The sequence below is a fragment of the Dermacentor andersoni genome, chromosome 5 (genome assembly GCF_023375885.2).
Source record: "Dermacentor andersoni chromosome 5, qqDerAnde1_hic_scaffold, whole genome shotgun sequence".
In the NCBI taxonomy this organism is placed as follows: domain Eukaryota; kingdom Metazoa; phylum Arthropoda; class Arachnida; order Ixodida; family Ixodidae; genus Dermacentor; species Dermacentor andersoni.
The window spans coordinates 194,887,881-194,911,954 of NC_092818.1; the positions used below are offsets into that span (position 1 = coordinate 194,887,881).

The following is a 24,074-nucleotide window of genomic DNA, read 5'->3' on the forward strand; positions in this document are numbered from 1 at the left end:
TGTCATTTTCAAATGGCATTGACAGACCTGTTACCGGTAGGATGGTTCAAATTGCTTTGAAATTTATCACTAATTTTAAATAAGTAATAAACAACATACCCAAACCGAAATGGGTAGCTGCTTTGGGTGACGTCACGATGACTCACTGACGTCACATCCTATACTACCATGATGCAAACACGCAGTACACTTGGCGCTAACGCCAAAGAAACGAAGTTGATGATGTCTCCTGGCGACACAGGGAGCTTTTACAGATTTTTCGAACCAGAGAGCGACGATTTAAGCGACGATTTCAATGACAGTGGCGGTGTAGTCTCTGACGTCACAAACACAAGGTGGCCAGTAGAAAGTCATGAGTCGCGAACGCAACCAATAATTAAAATTGGATTTCAGGAAAACTAAGTGACTTGCAGCCATATAGTTTGGCACAGATAATCAGAGGGCAAAAAAGAACATATATTCAAAATTTTATTAAGATCAGTAGAAAAATGGCCGGTGTTGCCCTTTAAGGGATGCTGTCGGCGAGGCGTGTAAAGGAACGTAGAGTACAAGATAATGGAAAACGCGTACAAAGGAGTTCGTGCTTCTGTGTACGCAAAGCCGCTTGGGAACGCTATGTTTAAATGTACACGCTGCCTACGCTTTACTTTTGAAGCTTCTCAAGTGATTCAAAGTATTATTGCGACGTAACTTTGAACACAGACCCAATCATAAAAAAAGAAGACGAAATGCTGAGACACATTGCCGCCAGTGAGGCCAGTTCCAACACATGACGTCTCTGTGCGTTCGTGACTGCCGTCGCTGTTAAACGACCGCCACTCAGAGCTGGGTGCCGAAGCAGTTGGCATGTGTGGGCGCCAAAGGCGAGAATCTGTCGTCACTTGCCATACAGTCTCATTCCTGCGATTTCGATCGGCAAAAGTTTTGTAAGTCCACTTTCGCAATGACGTACGCAGGCGAGGTTTAATATTGACGCGCCTTCGCCTCTGCTTTTGGTCTTCCCAGACAAGCCACTGTTCCTGCACCCGCCTGTGGCAAAACACGAGGTGAAGCAAGGCGACAGCGTGCTGCTGAACATGTCCGCGAAGGCTTACCCTTCGAAGATAAGCTACGCATGGACCAAGGAGGGCGTTCCGCTGCCTCTGGAGTCGTGGCGGGAAACGCGTAGGGTTTTCCACCGCGCCTCGGCGCTCTTCATCAACCACGCACAGAAGGACGACAGCGGACGCTACGAATTCGAAGCCAGGAACAGCATCGGATCCGCCAAGGCCACCGTTGTCGTCAAAGTGCATTGTGAGTACTCCTAGAGGTGCATGCACGAACGATTCGTGAATAGCCAGGAATGTAAGCGAATGGCACACGGCTTGACAATCTGCCTTTCCACAGAGTCGGCACTAAAGCTGACAGCAGTGTGGTCTGTTAAGATTCGCCAGCTTTTTAATAGATTATCTAGCCCATAAAGTGGTTGTATCGTTATGTCGAAAAAGTAGCGTTCCCGGGCAGAGCTGGCTGGAGTGATAAATAACGGACCGTGGAGTTCGTCGTCGGAGGCGCATCTATAATCGTGAACAAGTTTGAATTTTGACCAATGCGGTCAGTAATTGTTCACTTTCTTGGTGGAAACCGGAGCGGGAGTATGTGGCGCTCATTGTTTCACTCTAATATTGCTAGATTGATATTTAGTGCGCCGTTCGTTTGACCACCGTGTGAATGATGGACAATGTACAGCCGAGCATGCTTGAAATTCTTGGCACATGTTGCACATTTGTAGGCCTTACAACTCCTGGAGGACACCAGTTTGGGTTTGATAAATTAGTCCTAATATGGCCTAGCGAGCTTTCCCAAGCGCGACCATTGCTGCTCAGATAGACAATATTACTGCCGAGCTACCCTCTAAACGGCCGCTAAATTTAGCTTTGATTGCGTTGTGGCGCGACCACGGCGTCATCTGTATACACGACACATACATGGTCGAGTAATGGCTTCTTTCCTTCACACAACGATACGAAAGTATGGTGCGTGGGTAGTATGGTTGCGAAGATCTAAGTGATAATGCTGCAACATGTTTTCATTACATCGATTTCAGCAAGCGACCTCGTTTGACTGTTTTTAAAGACGTTTCACGTGAAAAAAAAATAGAAGAAGGAATAACGAGGGCACACGCTGAAACATAAAAAAGAAAGAGAATTCTCGACAGACATATCGTCCATGTAGACGGCCCTACAGTGAAACATTCAAATGTGCATGGAAACAATCTGCCGACAAGAGTAAGCAGATGTATGTAGAATTAAGCAGGGTCTAACGGGGAAAGTTGAAAGCAGAAAGCTTCCGGCGACTTCATTTCGCTTATCAGAAACGCAAAACTTGAGATGCTTGACCCATAGGCTGAAAAATGCTGAAAGAATCGCACTATTTAAAAAATAATCGAGGTTCGAACACATAGTTGGCAGGTCAATCGCCCTGCCATAGTCCGGTACCAAAAGCACAACAGCCTTGAACAGCTCATTCCAGTCCGCCGCATATATTCCGTGTGACTCCCCAGAGTCCAAGTGTGTTATAATCAGGATGAGTTCATGCATGCAAGTTTTACACTATACCAACTAGACTGGGTTGTCGCCAATCTTCCCTCCTGCTTAACCGTAGCCTATATCCTTGCAGGGCTGCATTCAAATACCTGATATTTTTTACCCGCCGCTGCGCCTCGCTTGCCGAGAATTTTATTGTAAATCCAGTTGCGTTACCGAACGGGCTAGTGCCGAAACGAGCAGCTTCGAGACTACCTGGTCGAATGCTATCGTAGCACAGGAGTCCCAAGTGAAGAAAAGAAATGCGCATTTGTCCGTGCATGCAGTAAGGTACGCAGACCAAGCAACCCGCGGCCATCGGCCGCAGAATAAGCGCGCCAGCTATTGAATAGTGCAACGCGTTCACCGCACGTTATCTAGAACGACAAATTCTCCCTGTTGAAGAAGCAGATGTGTGCGCAATATCCATTGGCGGCATACATAAAGTGGTCTGCGCGCGTGCCCTTCTACACTTTCGATTGTCCCGGCCGTTGAATGGCGTTATCTGCTGCATGGAACAATCAATAGCAAGACCGTTTCACAGACCAAGAGATTAAATGAGATTAACGGAGAAATAAATAATAGCCTTTTTTGCGAGATCTGATGTACATGCACTTCTTGCCGGGTCTGCGGAAGCCTTCCGAGGGCTTGCATGGCGGAGACCTGAGAGTCGCGGCAAAATCACATTGACAGGGTAGCTTAACTAATGCTCTAAAATATAAACTAACCTGTTCATTTTCACGAGCACATACAAAAAAAATACTATGAAACGCAAAATAATAGAGTGACAAAGTTGCGACATGTCATCGCCAAACAAGACGGGTCACACTATTACAAGAATGTGCACTGAATTGGCAAATTTACTAAACGAAAGCCGCGTAGTGAATGCAGGTATCATGTTCAAACCATTCGCAATGCTCACATACGCACAAATAAAAGTTAGCTTCATACGAGCGACATTTCTTTCTATCCCTTCTTTTAAGGTGTTTTTAAGCCGGATAAACTTCGTTGCTCCAGTACTGAGGCGGGGAATTCATTAAACAAATTACGAATATAATATTGTCTTTGCCCTTTGCCATAATTACTTCTTGTTCGCGGAACAACATATCGGGAGGAATTGCGTAGATTCATATGCTTTTTAGCGGGTACGCGAAAATCTTCGTTTCATAAATATCGCGGCACAACGATACAGAGAGAGACTCAATCAAAATTTGGCATTTTCGAAGAGCCGATTGGGTTATGCTTGTGTTGCAGGCTATACTTTAATAAACTCCATAAGCTGCTGGAAATTAAAGAACAGCAGATGCCATACCTTATATGGGAATAAGCTAGCCCATGCGCGATCGCTTTCTTTACTGTAATGGGAGCATAACTCCGAACGCAGCCAAAGTAAGCACGCAGCTCGTCGAAGTTTAGCAAAACGGAAGCTATATGAACGTTTCATAATAAATAATTGTCAAAGTGAACTCCAAGATAATTAAGGCTGTGTACATATTCAGTCGGTGTATAGTCGCCATCCAAGAAATCGGATCCATGCAAAAGGACTGCCAGTGTGGCATCAATAACTTTTAAGGGATTTCTAAAACAATGTAATTGCATTTTTCGGGCACCAGTTTTTAGTCGATTACTTTTACACCGGTCTATGACGTTTACTGCATCAATTTGAAGCAGAGCAACAGCCCTGTCATATTCCATGTGTCGTGAAACAAACATGTCGTCTGCATATTGAAACACAGCGTCTGTGCCAATTACCTGCCCCAAGTCACACGCGTATAAGTTAAATAAACGTGGTGACAGCACCGAACCCTGCGGCACTCCTACTGTGAGGTACCGAAGTGTGCTATGTACATCGTTCAAACAAACAATTTGAGACGGATTCAAAAGATAACTATCGAGAAAATCTAGAAAATGTCCCCGAAAGCTATTGTTGTAAAGTTGGCTGCATAGAATACGGTGGTTAACTGAGTCAAATGCCTTTGATATATCCAAAAAGAGTCCACAAGCCACTTGGTTTCGTTAAAAAGTTTCGTGTAAGAAATCTGACAAAGTTTCAAAAAGTTTCTGCGTACCGCTGCATTGAACAAAGCCATTCTGGTAAGCTGATAAAATGTTGTGCTTTAGAACAAGGTGTCCATCTCTTCAAAAATATGCCTTTCTAGCAGTTGTGCAAAGAAAGGAAGTACGGATATGGGGCGGCAGTTTTCTGGTTTAGGCGGATATCCACCCTTAAATATTGGAATAACACGCGCTCTCTTCATTTCATCGGGTACAACACATGTGCCTAGAATACTGTTCAAAATAAAAAAGAATCGGCCCAGCTAGCACACTGGTATTACGTATTATATCTTCAGCTGATATACCATCTAAACCTTGAGCACGGCTCTTTCGTGACCGACACAGCAATCGAAACAAGTCGTCTTCTGCCATCGAAGGCAGAAGCGCCGAATCTGACACTGGTCTGCTAGCTGCGATAAGGCTTGGCAGGTTAAGGGGCGTTCCCATATATCTCCCCATTGAAGAAAATGAGTCGTTGAAACAACTAGCACCGCTTGCGACGAAACACCGAAACCTTTTAGTATCGGATCTAAGTAGCAGCTCGACTTGGTTCCCCCAAAGCTCTTTCATTAAAGACCACATATTTGCTTTCTTATCGTGTGGAAAGGAAAATTGACCGCTAAAGTAGCTTCTCTTCGAACAGAGCATCATTGATGTAACTTTGTTTCGCGCGCTTCGGTAAAGATTCTTCAAAGCTACGTCTTCTGGGTGCTTTCGACATCGTTTCCAAGGTTCGTGTTTCCCTTGAATTGCTTTCAATATTCGATTGTTTACCCAATGTAAGTGTGCTTTTCGCTTACGTACTAAAATCGAATCTTTTACAGCCTTGCTTCAGCTCGGTAAAAGCAGTTACAAACTTTTTATATCACTAGTCGAACAACTATGTGCTAAGAACGTGACCCTGTCATATTTATTTATTTTTTTTTTTTTCAAAATACCCCCAAAGGCCCTCATTACGAGGGTATTACATGGGGGGGGTCGGGGGGGGGGGGGGGCGATCACAGGCACTGGTAATAGTATGTACATACTAAAAACAAGAGAATGTAACAGAAGTAATAATACAGTGAAACATAGGTAATATACAAGGTTATTAGGTCACCATTATTACAGAGAGAACATTAGTACATATTAGGAGGACATAAGTCAACTGCAATGAAAAACACCAACAAACATCGAAAACACTGTAAAAGTCCCAAAAAATATTAATAGGATTAGTCGATAAGTCGTGAGCGAATTAAATGTTGAAACTTAGTCAAGTTTGGTTCCGTGGCAATGACTGATGGTAAGGCGTTCCATTCAGTTATTGTGCGTGGTAAGAACGAATATGCATAATGGGATGACTGGCAGTTAATGCGTTTGACTTTGTATGAATGGTCACGGCGTGGAAAAATAACTGGTGGTGACTGAAAGAAATCATCGTGAAGTGATGGATGGTGATAAAGGTTATGGAAAAGTGCTAGGCGAGAAATTTTACGGCGAAGTGCTAAGTTGTCCAACTCGGCCTTATTTTTTAACGAGGTGACGCTGGTGTAACGTGAATAATCTGAAAATATAAATCGCGCAGCACGGTTCTGCAAGGCTTCGATGTTACTGATGATATAAGTTTGTTCAGGATCCCAGATGGCAGACGCGTATTCTAGCTTAGGACGGATTAATGTTGTGTATGCTAGTTTTTTAACATGCATTGGGGCTTCTCTTATGTTATGTTTAATAAGCCCGAGAGTACGGCTTGAAGAGGCAAGGGTAAGAGTAATATGATTATTCCATGATAAGTTAGACTGAAGATTGATGCCAAGGCACTTGTAAGTAGTTGCGAGTTCCACAGCGTTGTTATCAAGAGAGTAGGTGGTTGGAATTCGTGACCTATTGGTGAAAGACATGAGTTTAGTTTTGGAAATATTTAATGGCATTAACCAATCAGAACACCATGCACTTATTGCGTCCAGGTCAGTTTGTAGTAAATGGCTATCAGTGTTACTTGTTACACATCGATAAACTACACAATCGTCTGCAAATAGTCTGATTTTGGATGACACGCAGCTGGGTAAATCATTAATATAAATTAGAAAGAGTAAAGGTCCAAGTACGCTGCCTTGTGGAACGCCAGACGTAACATCAGCATAACATGAGTTGAAATTGTTAACTGATGTAAACTGTATTTTAGATGAGAGAAAATCGGTGATCCATGCAATTATAGTAGGGTCAATGTTAAGCTGTGAAAGTTTAAGTAACAACCTATGGTGTGGAACACGGTCAAATTCCTTAGAAAAATCTAAAAATATTGCGTCAACTTGGAACCCGGCGTCTATTAGTGCATGTATGTCGCTAATAAATCCGGCAAGTTGTGTGTCGCATGAGTAGCCCTTGCGAAAGCCGTGCTGATGCTTAAAAATAATGTTATGGTCTTCAAGGAAGTTGACGACTTGACTGTGTATGATATGTTCGAGTAATTTACTAATAGTGCTGGTTAAGGAGATGGGACGATAATTATGGGGAGAAGCACGATCGCCTGATTTGAAAATGGGTATTATTTTGGCAATGCGCCAGTCATTAGGAATACCACCAGTTGATAGTGAGGGGGAAAATAGTGCGGTTAACATAGAACAAATACTATGCGATGTATTCTTTAAAATTTTATTATTGAAACCTAGATGGTCGGCACTAGATGGCATATTAAGATTGGTTAGTAGAGATAAAACACCAGCCTCACTGATGACTAGCTCATGCATTGTGATTCCCACTAATGTGTTTAAAGTTGGCAATGAGTTAACGTTTTCATGAGTGAAAATTGTTGCAAACGTATCATTAAGAAGTTGAGCGCAATCTGAATCGGGGATAGGGACACCATAAGAATCAGTAAGAATGATGTCAGTGCGAATTGCAGGGTTCACCATACGCCATAAGCGACGAGTATTATTTTTTAGCATGGATGGTAAATCATGAGAAAAAAAGTTATGGCGAGTAGATTTTAGCAATGCCTTATAAGCCTTTTCACACGCTTTGTGTTTATCATGGGCACTCGCTAGACCAGTCAGCTTTTCCTGCCTGTAAAGTCTCTTCTTTTTGTTATTAAGCCGCCGAAGCTTGTTGGTAAACCAAGGAGAACTGCTTTTGCAGGAAATGGATAACATAGGAAGGTAAGTGTCAATGAGTCAACTGAGGGTGCCTTTAAAGAGGACCCAGTTCTGTTCAATGGAACGTGATTGAAAATCGTGCAGAAATTGACCTGAAAATGTTGTTAATTCATTGTTAATTGCGTCGAAATTGGCTTTACCGTAACACCTTATTTTCTTTTTGGTAATTATTCTTTTGCTCACGCAAAAGTTAATGCATCCAGTTATAACATCATGGTCAGCGATGCCTGCTTCCTGAGTTATGTCGGAAAATATATCAGGTTTATTAGTTAAAACTAAGCCTAGTATATTTGCAGAAGATTCCGTGGATCGCGTTGGTTGACTAATAAGTTGGGTTAATGAAAAGTCAAGACAAGTGCTGAGAAAGGTATGTGCGGTCGGATCCGTGGCCGATACGGAGAGCGTCGACGAATCGATATTTGGAAAATTGAAATCGCCAAATATGATAATTGCCGACCTCGGAAAAAGCGCTCACACCTCGCTCAGCACTCGATGATACTTATCGGAAAACGCGCCAGATATGTCGGGTGGACGGTAAAAAACGCCATGTGATAACACCAAATGCAGCACCCCTCAAGGAAATCCAAATACATTCAAGAAAAGAATCGATAATGATGGGTGCGGCAATGATTCCTTCCTTTATCGCGATGAGCACACCGCCCCCTCTACGCTGTTGCTTATCACATCGAAAAAACTTGAAAGTAGATTCACTCGTAAAGATGCTGTTATCGTGTATAGTGTTGTTAAACCAGGTCTCGGTAAGTAACACTAAAGAAGCCTGGAATGAATCGATGAGCGATGAGAGTGCAATACCATTAGCGACAACACTTCTAGCGCTGGTGTATAAAAAGAGAATGTTGTTATCAGTGCTACAGTGCAATTTTACGGGTGAGCTAGTAGATGAACCTGAGCTTAATGAAACAAAGGAGGAGGAAGATCATTCATCCCTGCGCCGGGAAACAAGAACAGCTTGGCCTTCATTGGTGTTCCACTCGTAAACGTCATTGTTTAAAAGCAGTTTGTTGAAAGCGAGACGCACTCGATCTCCATCTTTCTTTATAGTTCGCGAGAACTGGAGAAGTTTCCGTCGCTTTTCGCGAACTGCTTCCGAGTAATCTCGCGAGATGCTCAAGTTAGTGTTCTTCAACTTATGGCCGTGGTTCAGAACCAGTTCAACTTCCTTCTCATTGAAAAATTTTGCTCTGATAGGCCGCTTCTTCTCAGACGAAAAGCGGCCCACACGATGTGCTCTCGAGATTGACGTCACAGTAAGCCCAAGTTTTTCGGTACAGAAATTACTTACGAGTCGTTCAGATTCTTCCCAAGTTTCAGACTTCGCCGAATCTGTTAAGCCATAAAAGAGAACGTTAGACCTCCTAGAGCGATTTTCCAGGTCGTCACTTTTTTCCTGTACGCCTACGAGACCGTTGTCAGTGCTCGCGATGGACTGAGCGCATGGGTCCGCTGAAAATTTCTGCTCTAGATCAAGGACACGCTTTGTCAGTTTTTCTAAATCATTCTTTAACTCTACGTGCATTTGAAGCACCTTGTTCACAGATTCTTGAAGTACTGAAGTACTAGCTTCAACACGAAAGATAGAGCCAGCCACAAGGTATAGCTTTTCCTCTTGAGCCTTGGTCATGGGTCCAGGTTTAGCTCGATATCACCACCCAGAACAAGCAGGCACAACAGATACGATGCACAAGCGCGAACACTTTTCAAAACATGAGGTGGCCACGACACCGCTAAAAGGCAGACATCATCGTCATTGGGAGACAAGCCTGTCAAATCTAATGGAATGAAATATTTCTGAATATTAGGCCTTGTTTTTGAATGCATAAGCGTCAGGAGACGAGATCTTGCAGCCGATATAGTAATGATCAGCCAGCTTTTGTTGTTGTTCGAATGAATTCGATGGTGACGATATGAATTGAACGAACTAAGACGTGGTTGAGGCACGAGGACACAAGGCGTTCTGAGAGCACTCCTTGTCTAGCGGCTTCGTTAACGGCAGATCCTATGCCATAGTCTGCTAATACCTTTAATCAATCTGAAACAAATGTTTTGTCCGAGCTTAGGATATCTATATTAATATAATCGATAATGCACATGAGAAAGTAAAACATCTAAAGTTTGTTTCAGTTCATCGAGAAATGACTGCGCGTGTTCTGACGGGGCACGATACATAGCGATTAAAGATAGAACAGTGCTATAATTTTCCAGGCGGAATGCGAGGCTTTCAGCCACCGAAACTGAAAACGTCACCGGTGTAATTAACCATTTAGTCTTAATGAAGACCGCTTTTTCGCTGCTTCGTCCACCTGTTCTGTTTATAAAATAGTGTTGAATGTTGGGTAGGCGGAATGGAACAGCATATCGTCTTGAACGTTAATTTCTGCAAGTACGAAAGCATCTGCTAAGCTTAAAATGTCAGTAGTATCGACAAGAAACCGATCCCAGTGTTTCCTTATACTTCTGACGTTTATATGGACAACTGAAAAGGACGGGTATCAGTGACGGCAAAGACTATTCCAAGTGAGCAAAAATCTAGAAGGGAGTGAAAGTTCACTGTCCTTTTCTAATCCATCTTATGAACGTTAGCGACCATGTTGATTCGAAGCACGCGGCCTCCGTCTTACCATTCTTACCATTCTTAACCAACACAAACTCATAGATCCAAAGGAAACACGGGGAAGGTGGGAGATGGAAATTCAAGACAATAAGCAAAACGAGAACAAGGTAAAAGCGGGAGCCAACGTTTCGACTAGTGGACTTGTCTTTTTCAAGACTCACAAACTTATAGAGGCTTTCCTTGCCTTTGGAACGAGCTTTCCGGAATAATTCTTTGTTGGTCTGAGTCAAATTTTCGTTTAGGTACATCATGGGGTAGAGTTTTTTCTCTGTCAAGTCACGCAGCCTTCGACGTGCTGTCAGCCAAGTATCCCGTAGTAAAATGTCAGAGAACCTAATTAGTACATTTGGTACTTCATCCTTTCTGGTTGGTAGTCCGTGAACCGCAACAACACCCCGAGGATTGAATTCTGTCAAGGCTAGCTTCTATGCAAGTTCTGCTATGACAGCACGCAGGTTTTCCCCTGATGAAAATGAAAGACCGTCGAGTTCCAAATTCGAAGGCCTGCTGTACTGTTCGTCTTTGTTGCGCTCAACACGAGCTCAATATCCCAGCATACCCCATTTATCTCACAGAGCACGCCGTACGTCTCCCTCCTTTGATGAGATCCAAAATTACAGTAGCCCCAATTCCAAAGAATATGCATCCCGAGTACAACAAAGAAAGGGGCAAAGCACGCGCACAACACATTCAATCAGCGTACTCTAATAACCAGAGGTACAACACGTACTACATGGACGCAGCTGTGTATGCAGAGGCGACCGGGCAGCGCTACCAAAGGAGTACCTCCTTTGGTAGCTAGCAGTCGTGAACGCGATCAGCCAACAGCAAATTACCGCGTCGGCCACGGCGGGATCCCCCACCCCGGCTGAAATATTAGTAGTGGCGATCGCACTCGCTCACGCGGAGCGTTAGCAAAGGGACTCGGTCGTGGTCACGGACTCCCAGGAGACATGTCGCATGTTTCTCAAGGGGCACGTGACTGCGGCTAGCCTCGCGATAATCCCCAAATCCTTCAACCACCATCATCGCCTACTCTGGTGCCCGGGCCACGCGTGGGTACAGGGGAACGAAAACGCTAACGCGTTAGCTCGAGGGTTCACTAACCGAGCGACGGCGTCCTCTTCTACCCAACCACCCGCACTATCCCTCACAAAATTCCATCAATGTAAATGCCAAAGACATCCGTGGTCATCAGCGCGGAGTCCGCAGAAAATACCCGCCGCCTCACCCACAACTTAGCGGGGAGGAGGCCGCCGATTGGCGTAAAATACAGACCGGGGTATTCCCCTATTTAAAATTGCTAAACGCCATGTATCCCACTCGTTATAGGGCCAACTGCCCTTGGTGCGGTGGCATACCTACCCTAATACATATAACCTGGGAGTGCACTAAGCACCCTCATAGGCCGAATACCAGCAAAACAATAGAGCAGTGAGAGGCACAGCTCGCCCGCTCCGACCTGGCAGGACAAAAGTCCTTAATTAGCCAGGTCAGCCAGGCGGCAGAGGCCAGTGGGGCCCTGGACTGAGAGGCTCCGACCACCCCTCCTTCAAATCTTTTCCATTGCAATAAAGTTTCTATTCTATAGCCAGGACAGTGGCATAACCTGTTGCCAGATACTGCACAGAACTTTGCAACTCCAGTACTGTTCCTTTCAACGCTAGCACCTCATCGATCGTTGGTTTTAGTGCAAGTAACTTATCTACCTTTTTCTTTAAGAGGCAAAATTCCTTGTAGTTGTTCCCGAGGAGAACCTCATTGACTTCTGCAGTTGCAGCCGAGTAGCGAAGTTGCCCTGAACTGGACTCGCGCGTAGATGCGCTACAGTGCGTCCATCGCCAAATCTCCCTTTTTGAGGATCCCGTAGCCAAGAATGAACTTTCAGCAACACCCAGCATGCGTTCCCCAAGTGAACGCCATTCCCGCATTCCACACAAGACAAGAATCTGTTATCACTTGGAAGCCAATTTGAACACACTGGATAGATCGATGTTATGGCGAGGCACAAAACTAGTCAAAAATTTCGCACACAAATAACGTCAAGTATCAATGTTTAGCATCAATCATGGCATCAGTCGGCGGCAGCAGCAAATAAATGGGCCCTAGGTAAGCAAAGCTCACCTGTTTAAACGGAAACAGTTCTGATAAGTGTCCGGCAAGACTTTGCTGCTGACTGCGAAGCACTTGTGCTGAGGGGGCGTCTTTTATCCTTGAACGGACGATCCCAGACGCCACGCTCCAGTAGAATCCTGAGACAACAACTTTTTCAATGAATGACGCATCCTGCTAACAGGAGCAACTTTCGCACATCGCCGGTAGATCCTGGGGCGGTGATTCGATCCAGTAGTCGCAGATTCCTCTTAGCTGATTGGCGGCGATACAACCCTGCAGCTGTTTAAACGAAAACGGTTCTGATAAGCGTCCAGCAAGACTTTGCCGCCAAATGCCAATTATTATTGTGCAGCAAGACTGCCGCCGACTGCAATCACATTAGTGATAAAAGAAGAAGAACGAGAAGAAGAACTTGAAGGAAGCTTAAGCTTCCCCTTTAAGAGTGGAACACGATAGCGTTATCGGGCCCCGTTGACGCCGACACTGACAGCGGATATTCTGCGACACAGAAGCTCGATAGAAAACGCCGTGTGTGTCCCATCCTCGTTTCTGTGTCCTGTGTAGTTGGCGCTGTTTTTAAACATTGTGGTAAAGTACCAAATCGCCCAATCTGCCGTTCTCCTTCAGGAAACCATAGAGAGGTTTAGCGTGTCCGGTATTCGGGTAAGCGCAGGCGGACGGGGGCGTTGGGGCGGAGGCGTAAACGGGAGCGGCCTGAATGGTGCAGCCACCTGGTGGCGCAGACCTCGAAGAGACAAAAACAGCTAGCATTGCCTTAACCAAGTGTATTCTACTTCGATGCTGTTGTAAATTTTCGGCAGCAACACGGCAGTGAAGGCCAGAGCAATGGGTCATACCGCCGTAAGGCAGCAGCTACAAGCAGTGACTCATCAATGGATCCTACCCCCGCAAGCAAGGAAAAAGGGGTTTGTGTTTGAGTTTCCGCGTAAAAAAATTATGTTTTCTCCAATATTCAAATTATTTTCTCGTATATTCAAATTACAATGCGACGTTATCATCTCTGTAGGTTGCCTTAAAGTCGGACTGCATGAATTTTCTGACGAATTTCAGTTTGAGAAATTCAATTAGTTCAGTAACGCCTGTGCGCCACGCGGAGGACCTGCGAAGTTGTGTTCAGTATGATTTTTTTCTGACGGGCCACGCCACCGACATCGGACACCGACGCCTACGCAGGATTTTCAGCGACGCGGGGCCTTTAAAGCTATCGCTTTAATAGGAATCATAAAGCATTTGTGACGCGAAATTGGTGGGAACTGTACCTACCAATAACGTACGCGCAACCGTGTTAGAACGTATTCCATTTGTACTGCTCCGAATTTTAAAGATTGTTCAATTCTTTCGTAGTTAGTGCTTTTAAGAAACAACTCTTCTTTTTACCTGACTCTTCTCGTAAGCTGGTGAAAAGAAGCAATGGCCATTACACGGCTATCTCGGTTTAGACTTTGCAGATCCTGATAAAGGAGAAAAAGTACCCTGCTAAGTTTACAGGGACCGAGGCACCAAAAATTAACGTCTAAGTTTTATATCAGGGAATTCAATTATTCACCAAGAAGAAACAGAATAAATATTGCCCAAAGGCAGACACGTACGCGTGTACGCACAACCTTTGAACAAGAACCGGGAGCACTCACAACTAACACTGTTCTACTGTCGTATAAAGTACGAAGTACTTCAACAAGTAATTCACACGAATACAAGCAAAAAAAAATCAATATCGGCCGTAATAGCATTTAGGGCTGCTGGCTTATTAAGCTGAAATATAATACGTCTAAGCCCTATCGAATTTCGTGTATTTAAACCATACCGAGGCGCATAACTTATTCAATTAATAACGAAGGATACCACGCGCTCCCTGAAAACGGTCTTATTTTCAATAAGTGAGAAATGTGAGAGCTGATCCAAAGGTGAGGGGGGCCGGCATGTGCTAATCTTTGATCAAACACGAGTCAGCAGTCGTTCCAACTATCCACTTGAATGAGGGTGCTTGCACTTGGGCATCTTCCTTCTTTTGCTATACGAGGGGCATAAAAGTCAACGCTATGCAAATATAAATGCAATATTTTCTGGCCTGCCATTTGTTCGAACGTTATAATGACGCAATCTCTATGGATAAAATGGATTGAAAGATTTCTAATCTCTCGCACCCAAATCGTTTTGCTAATGACTGTAAGTCACTCGTGTGTTCTGTCACCCCTGAAGTACCACAGCGCTCGGTCCTGGGACCATGGCTATTTCTTATTTTTAATAATGATTTGTCTAATGAAGCCTCCTCCCCTATCACATTATATGCTGGCGGCTGTGTTATTTACCGTGAAATAGCCAACCCCGATGGCAGTGTCTTGCTTCAAGCCGATCTTAACAATGTTGCGTATTGATGATGTCACTCAGTATTAGTAAATGCAAGTCTATGAGAATATCACGCGCAGGTGAGAGCTTTCGGAGCTTTACCCGTATGTACTTAAACAGTGTATCCCTATATTCAGATAACTCGTATCCATATTACCTTCGTATCCATATTACCAATAGCCTGTCACGAAAAATGCAGAGTGCCTACGTAATTAATAATGCTAACCGTAGCCTAGATTTCATACACCGTAATTTCTCCTCTGCCCCGACATCTTTGAACTAACTCTCTGCAAAACTCTCGTCAGGTCAAAACTCGAATATGTCTCGTGTAACTGGGATCCCTGTCCTGCCCTATCTTCTTTCCTTGAGTCAATCCAGAATCGATATGCCCGTTTTATTGCGCGCAACTACGCCTGCAACGCTCGCGCGTCAGCAATCAAGCGTTCTCTCGCTGACTTAGCAATTACACGGAAAGGTGCTCGACTGTGCCTCGTTCATAAAATATTCTATCATATTTCAAAGCTAAAACGCGAGCTTATCGCTGCCCCTTCATACATTCCCTCCCGCATTGATGACAGTCTTAATGTCCATGTGCCCAGCTGCCGCACAAGCCAGTACGCAAATTCCTTCATACCGAACACTGCATCTGATTGGAACCACGTCACCGCCTTCGTCGCCAGCAATTCCGATGAGTCTTCATTCAAGACCGCCATTTCTACATCGTTCAAGTGCCAACCACTCTCTCCCTAATTCTCTAGTGGACCTGAGAGTATTTGAATAAATAAATAAATAAATAAATAAATAAGGTCGTTTGTTATCGGCTTCATGAACAAGCGAGTTTCACCACTGTTGCAACAAATGAGCATAAAATAAACACCCATAATATATGTGCTCGTGGAAACTGCATCGAGCAAAATATGCAAAACATTAAAATTGAGCAGTTTCGCGAAGGACTGGGGATTAAATGAATTTCGCCACATAAGCAGGACCTTTACTTAAAAGCTGCTGGGCACTCATGACCACAAGATAGCAGTATATCTGGTTTGACGTTATAAGAGAACACTTGACCTCGGTCCTTCCGTGCTACCATGCATGTAGACAGAGAGAAAGATAACCGTTTATATCTTTAATGCCGAGAGAGTGAGAGAGATCTCCTCGCCCTCAGGTAGGCGGCCTCCTCCTTCCAAGAATCCGTAGGCTCTCGCTACCACCCTGGCCTGGTCCCCCAGCTTTCGCTAGTCATCCAGTTCTGTAAAACACAGCATGGCCTCCCACCTTATGACCTACCATGCATGTAGCAAACAGAATTTTAGCGAAATATAGACAAAATCATAGCGACCGCTGAGGAGCAGATATCCATGTCAAATTTCATGTCGCATAACTCGGCAACACTATCAGAATTCAAGTTCTACAAAGTTCTGTGAGGATGTAAAGGAGACCAATTGATTTACTGTACACAACTCCTCAATGCACCTGTGCTCTGCAAACACGACATTTAAACAAATTCAAATAAACGAACTAATTATTTCATGCAAGCTGAAAATTAAATACATTAGATTTGTCTAATTCAGACAGATTATATTGATTCTTGGTGCGGAGTTACGAAGTTGTAAGCTTGACACTTTATTCGATATTTTTTAAATTGATGATTCTCGACCAATTTTCCAGAATGTTGAGGTACCTTAATAAAAAGTCTGCTCCAAATAATTTATCAGTTAAGTTTTATTGTCAAGATGCAGCAAATTTATAAATAATTACTTCTGCAGGTTGCCTAATGGGAACTCTGCTTTATTTCACAGGTAAAAAAAAAAGCTGATTATCAGTGACACTAAGCTTAAGTCTCCTCTTAAGAGGAAGCTTTAGCTCTGGCTCAACTCCGACGCGGCCTATTCATATACATGTAAAATGGAAAGAACGCTTCTCTGAGATAACCCCTAGACCGATTTTAATGAAATGTGTTGCACTTGAGGGAGAAAGTTTAATTCTAGCGACTGTTGGAAGCGAAATTTTAATTTATGGCCTGAATTTTATGAAAAAGATGTTTTTAAATTCGGGAGATTAAAAAAGATAGACCCACGAAGTTTATAAAGGAATAGTTCTGCATCAAAAACAGATACCGTGGTTCTGTAAACGGCATCCATTAGATCACTCAAAGCGGACAAATTCTATAAGCCAACTTATATCTTACGTGAATTTGTTACGTTGTGTACAAGGGTTCTACAAAATCTGTATTTACGGATTACTAATTTTTTCATATTCCAATGGCGGCCGGACAGGCCGCCATTGGAATATGAACCTGGCAACGTTTAACGCTAGAACGTTATCTAGTGAGGCGAGTCTAGCAGTGCTATTGGAGGAATTAGAGGGCAGTAAATGGGATATAATAGGGCTCAGTGAAGTTAGGAGGCCGAAAGAAGCATATACCGTGCTAAAAAGCGGGCACGTCCTGTGCTACCGGGGCTTAGCAGAGAGACGAGAACTAGGAGTCGGATTCCTGATTAATAAGAACATAGCTGGTAACATACAGGAATTCTATAGCATTAACGAGAGGGTGGCATGTCTTGTTGTGAAACTTAATAAGAGGTACAAAATGAAGGTTGTACAGGTCTACGCCCCTACATCTAGTCATGATGACCAGGAAGTCGAAAGCTTCTATGAAGACGTGGAATCGGCGATGGGTAAAGTCAAAACAAAATACAGTATACTGATGGGCGATTTCAATGCCAGGGTAGGCAAGAAGCAGGCCGGAGACAAGTCAGTGGGGGAATATGGCATAGGCTCTAGGAATAGCAGAGGAGAGTTATTAGTAGAGTTTGCAGAACAGAATAATATTCGGATAATGAATACCTTTTTTCGCAAGCGGGTTGGCCGAAAGTGGACGTGGAGGAGCCCGAATGGTGAGACTAGAAATGAAATCGACTTCATACTCTGCGCGAACCCTGGCATCATACAAGATGTAGACGTGCTCGGCAAGGTGCGCTGCAGTGACCATAGGATGGTAAGAACTCGAATTAGCCTTGACTTGAGGAGGGAACGGAAGAAACTGGTACATAAGAAACCAATCAATGAGTTAGCGGTAAGAGGGAAACTAGAGGAATTCCGGATCAAGCTACAGAACAGGTATTCGGCTTTAACCCAGGAAGAGGACCATAGTGTTGAAGCAATGAACGACAATCTTATGGGCATCATTAAGGAGTGCGCAATAGAAGTCGGTGGTAACGTCGTTAAACAGGAAACCAGTAAGCTATCGCAGGAGACGAAAGATCTGATCAAGAAACGCCAATGTATGAAAGCCTCTAACCCTACAGCTAGAATAGAACTGGCAGAACTTTCTAAGTTAATCAACAAGCGTAAGACAGCGGACATAAGGAACTATAATATGGATAGAATTGAACAGGCTCTCAGGAACGGAGGAAGCCTAAAAGCAGTAAAGAAGAAACTAGGAATAGGCAAGAATCAGATGTGTGCGTTAAGAGACAAAGCCGGCAATATCGTTACTAATATGGATGAGATAGTTCAAGTGGCTGAAGAGTTTTATAGAGATTTATACAGTACCAGTACCAGTAACACCCACGACGATAAGGTGAGAGAGAATAGTCTAGAGGAACTTGAAATCCCACAAGTAACACCGGAAGAGGTAAAGAATGCCTTGGTAGCTATGCAAAGGGGTAAGGCAGCTGGAGAGGATCAGGTAACAGCAGATTTGTTGAAGGATGGTGGAAACTCTGTCCTAGAAAGGTTGGCCGCCCTATATACACAATGCCTCATGACCTCTAACGTACCGGAATCTTGGAAGAACGCTAACATAATCCTAATCCATAAGAAAGGGGACGCCAAAGACTTGAAAAATTATAGACCGATCAGCTTACTGTCCGTTGCCTACAAAGTATTTACTAAGGTAATCGCAAATAGAATCAGGAATACCTTAGACTTCTGTCAACCAAAGGACCAGGCAGGATTCCGTAAAGGCTACTCAACAATAGACCATATTCACACTATCAATCAGGTGATAGAGAAATGTGCGGAATATAACCAACCCTTTTATATAGCCTTCATTGATTACGAAAAAGCATTTGATTCAGTCGAAACCACAGCAGTCATGAAGGCACTACGGAATCGGGGTGTAGATGAGCCATATGTAAAGATACTGGAAGCTATCTATAGCGGTTCCACAGCCACCGTAATCCTCCACAAAGAAAGCAACAAAATCCCAATAAAGAAAGGCGTCAGACAGGGAGATACGATATCTCCAATGCTATTCACAGCATGTTTACAGGAGGTATTCAGAGACCTGGAGTGGGAAGAATTGGGGATAAAAGTTGATGGAGAATACCTTAGCAACTTGCGATTCGCTGATGATATTTCCTTGCTTAGTAACTCAGGAGACGAATTGCAATGCATGCTCACTGACCTGGAGAGGCAAAGCAGAAGGGTGGGTCTGAAAATTAATCTACAGAAAACTAAAGTAATGTTTAACAGTCTCGGAAGAGAACAGCAGTTTACGATAGGCAGCGAGGCACTGGAAGTGGTAAGGGAATACATCTACTTAGGGCAGGTAGTGACCACGGATCCGGATCATGAGACTGAAATAACCAGAAGAATAAGAATGGGCTGGGGTGCGTTTGGCAGGCATTCTCAAATCATGAACAGCAGGTTGCCACTATCCCTCAAGAGGAAAGTGTATAACAGCTGTGTCTTACCAGTACTCACCTACGGGGCAGAAACCTGGAGGCTTACGAAAAGGGTTCTGCTGAAATTGAGGACGACGCAACGAGCCATGGAAAGAAGAATGATAGGTGTAACGTTAAGGGATAAGAAAAGAGCAGATTGGGTGAGGGAACAAACGCGGGTAAATGACATCTTAGTGGAAATCAAGAAAAAGAAATGGACATGGGCCGGACATGTAATGAGGAGGGAAGATAACCGATGGTCATTAAGGGTTACGGACTGGATTCCAAGGGAAGGGAAGCGTAAAATTAAATTATGGGGTTTTACGTGCAAAAACCACTTTCTGATTATGAGGCACGCCGTAGTGGAGGACTCCGGGAATTTCGACCACCTGGGGTTCTTTAACGTGCACCTAAATCTAAGTACACGGGTGTTTTCGCATTTCGCCCCCATCGAAATGCGGCCGCCGTGGCCGGGATTCGATCCCGCGACCTCGTGCTCAGCAGCCTAACACCATAGCCACTGAGCAACCACGGCGGGTAAGGGAAGCGTAGTAGAGGGCGGCAGAAAGTTAGGTGGGCGGATGACATTAAGACGTTTGCAGGGACAACATGGCCACAATTAGTACATGACCGGGGTAGTTGGAGAAGTATGGGAGAGGCCTTTGCCCTGCAGTGGGCGTAACTAGGATGATGATGATGATGATGCTGATGATGATGATGATGATGATGATGATTAATTTTTTTATGTTAATGTGCAACATATAAATTTTTTCCGCTTTAGATGTTCTATTAGATGCAATTCACAGAATTGCATCTAATAGAACATGATGCAATTCACAGAATGATGCAATTCACAAAAATGATGCAATTCACAGAATTGCATCATTTTTTGTTGCTGAGTTACAGAGATGTAAACTTGATACTTCCGTTTCTTGAAAATTTTCGATTTTTGCCAACTTTTAATAATACCTTTACGACTTAAATAGAAAATTCGTAACCAACAGTCACCAGATTGTAAGTTTTTCTTTTAAATTCAACAAACCTAATCAAATTTGGTGCAGTGGTTGCCGAGGAAAACGAATTCTCCTTTTACATGTATTTAGATAGGAGCACCCGAGCTAAAGCTTCCTCCTAACGTGGAGTGTAAATAGCGCCCAAAGAACGAAATTTTAGTGGGACTTCCAGGAGCGAAAGCCGCGGTCTTGGCAGATAGCTAGTACTTCACATAGCTGAAGACGAGCTCCTTTCTAGCGTGTGGGACATGTTAAACATGCCTCAGCTCGTGATGGGAATATGCAGGACTAGGGACATTTTTGGCTAGCAGATACCCCATAGGGCAACTTCCTTCAACAACTGAGTGCATCAGTGGGCTAACATTAAAGACATTTAATTCACTACTATGCTTCGCATGGAGAGGTATCCATAGTGAGCTGTTTTACTATAGCGTTTTCCCATTTTTCACCAAAGAGGCAGCGAACCATGTCCTGTCCTTCTTTTCTTCTGACCTTGGCATTTAGTATACTCAGGTTTTGTATTCTGTAGCATGAACAAACTACTTTACTGAGCTCATTGACGTTATAATCTCCAATACTTGTATGCATGGGCGCGTGGCTTTACTACTGACATCCCCATCTACGAAAGAGCTCCTTGAGGATACACTGCGACGTACGCTTAGCCATGCAGCAGAGTGCTCCTCTCGGCATCCTCTGAAAGGATAAATGTACACAGCTTGACATTATCACATGATGAGTGAAGAAGCTTGACGGGAGCAAAGGTTGGTAATACGATGCCCCAACGTATCCAGTTTGCTATCAAGACCTTCTAACTGCTGGCGGCTAAAATGAGACGACTTTCAGATCGACCAGTCTATTTCATGCCTTATCGATGGTTCGTCCGCCTAGCTTGCACAGATAACTAGGGCAGTGTGTGAACGCGAGTACGAGTGCATTACATCGTTTGACCACGTGTGCGCCTCTTCGTGGCTTGCATGTCGAGCTGCTGCGAAGCCAGTGCGCGGGCACTTGCGCTTCGAGACAACCAACCGCTGATCATGTCTCCGAACAATGTCGCTACAATATGCCGGTAAAGATTGCTTCACTGCATCACTGTGACGCACGGTACGGTGCTACAGCGCCGTCAGTAGCGGAAGTTATACTGCGCCAGTTCCGCGTAGAAAAACAATGTCGGCTTGGCGACTGCGCAGACCCCGCCCGCATCACCAAGATAACGGAGCAGGTGCTGGCCGGTGCGGGTGAAAACGCTTCGTTGGCCTGCGCCGCGGACGCGGACCCGCTCACGGACGACGTGGTCCGGTGGCGGCGGCCAGGGTTCGACCTTCGTCATCGCGCCAGGCTGCTTCTGGAGCGGGGCCGCGCCTTCCTCACGCTGCTCAACGTGACCCGGGAGGACGAAGGCCTGTTCGAGTGCGTCGCCCACAATGGCCTGGGCAGCCAGGTTGCCCGGGCCGCCAGGCTGGTCGTAAAGTGTGAGCGGAAACTTTGTATGGCGACGGTTGGCACGAGCTGGCTGGGTACAACACGACAGCATCGACAGAAAGTTTTATGGTTAAGTTGCTGCAGGAAGCAGTGCACCTATAGAGTCTGTGCACGGATGCGTTTGTCTGTGCGTCTTCCGTTGCCTTCGAATTTCGTGGCTCTTTAACACAACATTTTTGAAGCTGCTATCATAAGTTCGTTCTACAGCAATTAACACCATTGTGCATCCAACCGTTCTCAAAAATTTACTGGCAAAAGGGATATTTATAGAACAGGGAATGTTATTTACCATGGTTATGGTGGCTAGATGGGTAAGTGAGTCGTCTCTCGTGCAGGAAGCGTAGTTCAGCGCTTCTCCTCTTCATGATGACAAACGTGGCGCTGCGGTCAGAGGCCTGTCGCAAGCGGCGCGAGTCGTATTTCGGAGTATTTGTCAATGCAGTTAAGCTGCAAACCGCCTTCACGGTGACGTCACAGACAGTAACAAATTTCTGAACGCAGCGGAGCTCTGTCACTTGCGAAGCAAGGTAAGTACTTGCCTTGTCCGTCAGCTGCTTGTTTCCCGGTTTAAGAGGCGAAAATACAGAGCTCTTAACACTGTTTAGTTCAGTAAACACGTTAAGCATGATCATACGAGAAGGAGCACAAGCTCTGCGCGAATGAACTAGCTTTTGATCAGTTCTTATTAACCGAAACAGGCGAAATTTCGTTTACGAAACAATATGTATAGGTGTTGTATGCGAACGCAATTCGCCCAGGAAGTATCCTTATACCACAAAATGCGCAAGCGAAATGATTTCGTTTGAAGGAATGTAAACTACAATCGAATAAATATTGATAACCGCACAATTAAAGCCCCTGGTTTCCTTCTTTTTTTTTCTTTATAGGCCCTATTGTAAACGAGACGTACATGTTTACAACCTAAATCAAACATCATTTTTGACAATAGAAATTAACTTGTTTCTATAACAAAAAAATATTACGTTGTTCAATGACCTATGCTTAATTCCATGAGAGCAGTAATTGTTAGCTTGCAAATTCACATTGTTTGTACTCTTGATGATCGTGCACATGCATATTTGAGTGCAATAGGGCAATTCGTCGGTCGCACGCGCAAACCAGCCACACCAAGCTTTTACAGCAAACTATATATATAGCTCTAAATGAAACACGGCACTGCATCTCAGCGTCCTAGTGTAGCGTAAGGTGCTTTTTTTCTTTTATGGAATACGCTCAGTAGCCAAGTTGCTCTTGCTCTTTGCAAGAATGAAAGTTCAACCGAGCAAATGATTAACTGCATGATGCTGTTTGTAAGTAAGTTTGAGTTTGCGCTGCTCAAAACTGACCAGTCCTGTAGGCTTGAGCTATGGAGAAAGGAAGAAACATCAGCCAATACATGCAGCAGTCGTTTTCTTGTGAACCACGGCCGCTGCACTTCACCCCCAATTTTTCCACTGCAATGTTGATATTTTTCGTCGTACTCATCAAAACTTCTTCAAGTATCTCACACAGAATCGTTTTGTGGGCCTTATTTCAACAGGTTCACTTCTTCACTTATCTACATATACTTATTCCTGACCGGTATATACAACACGCGTCATTTTCATTCGCATCATATTTGCTTGAAGCGTGTGAAAGTATGGCTGGCTGTCTATTCAGGATTATTTCAAAGGCCGGCATTTGGTCGGATTGCACGTTCTTTTAGGGGTAGTTTGCTTCACTATGTGAGCCGGAGCGTCTGGTAACATCGAAGGCACCGAGGCGGAGATACAACCTCGAAATCTGCACAACCTTCCAGCCTGTCCTGTACACTCAATGAAATATACTCCTCGAAGCGGCGTTCGTACACCACTAATGCGGTTGAACCATTTTCTCCACACGATGAATTGCAAACTCACGTTTCTCGGAAAGTTCTAGGTCTCGCTGCATTGAAACCAGCAAAATTTTCGCCCGTGGCCGGCATTTTTGTAGCCGAACTTAGAATTCGACGTAAATCAAGTGTTGCTTCTCCGATTAGTTTTCTTCTTTGCAGGAACTCTTTC

At 44.3% G+C, this 24,074-nt stretch overlaps 1 protein-coding gene across 1 annotated transcript in view; it reads left to right on the forward strand.

The window, feature by feature from the left end:
- The window catches only part of LOC126531802 (nephrin-like), a 74,893-nt gene that overhangs the window by 39,992 nt on the left and 10,827 nt on the right, over positions 1-24,074 (forward strand). The window contains exons 14-15 of the mRNA XM_050179530.2: positions 1,006-1,293; positions 21,741-22,022. Of these exons, the coding sequence (XP_050035487.1) occupies positions 1,006-1,293; positions 21,741-22,022 (570 nt within the window). The remainder of the gene's footprint in view (positions 1-1,005; positions 1,294-21,740; positions 22,023-24,074) is intronic.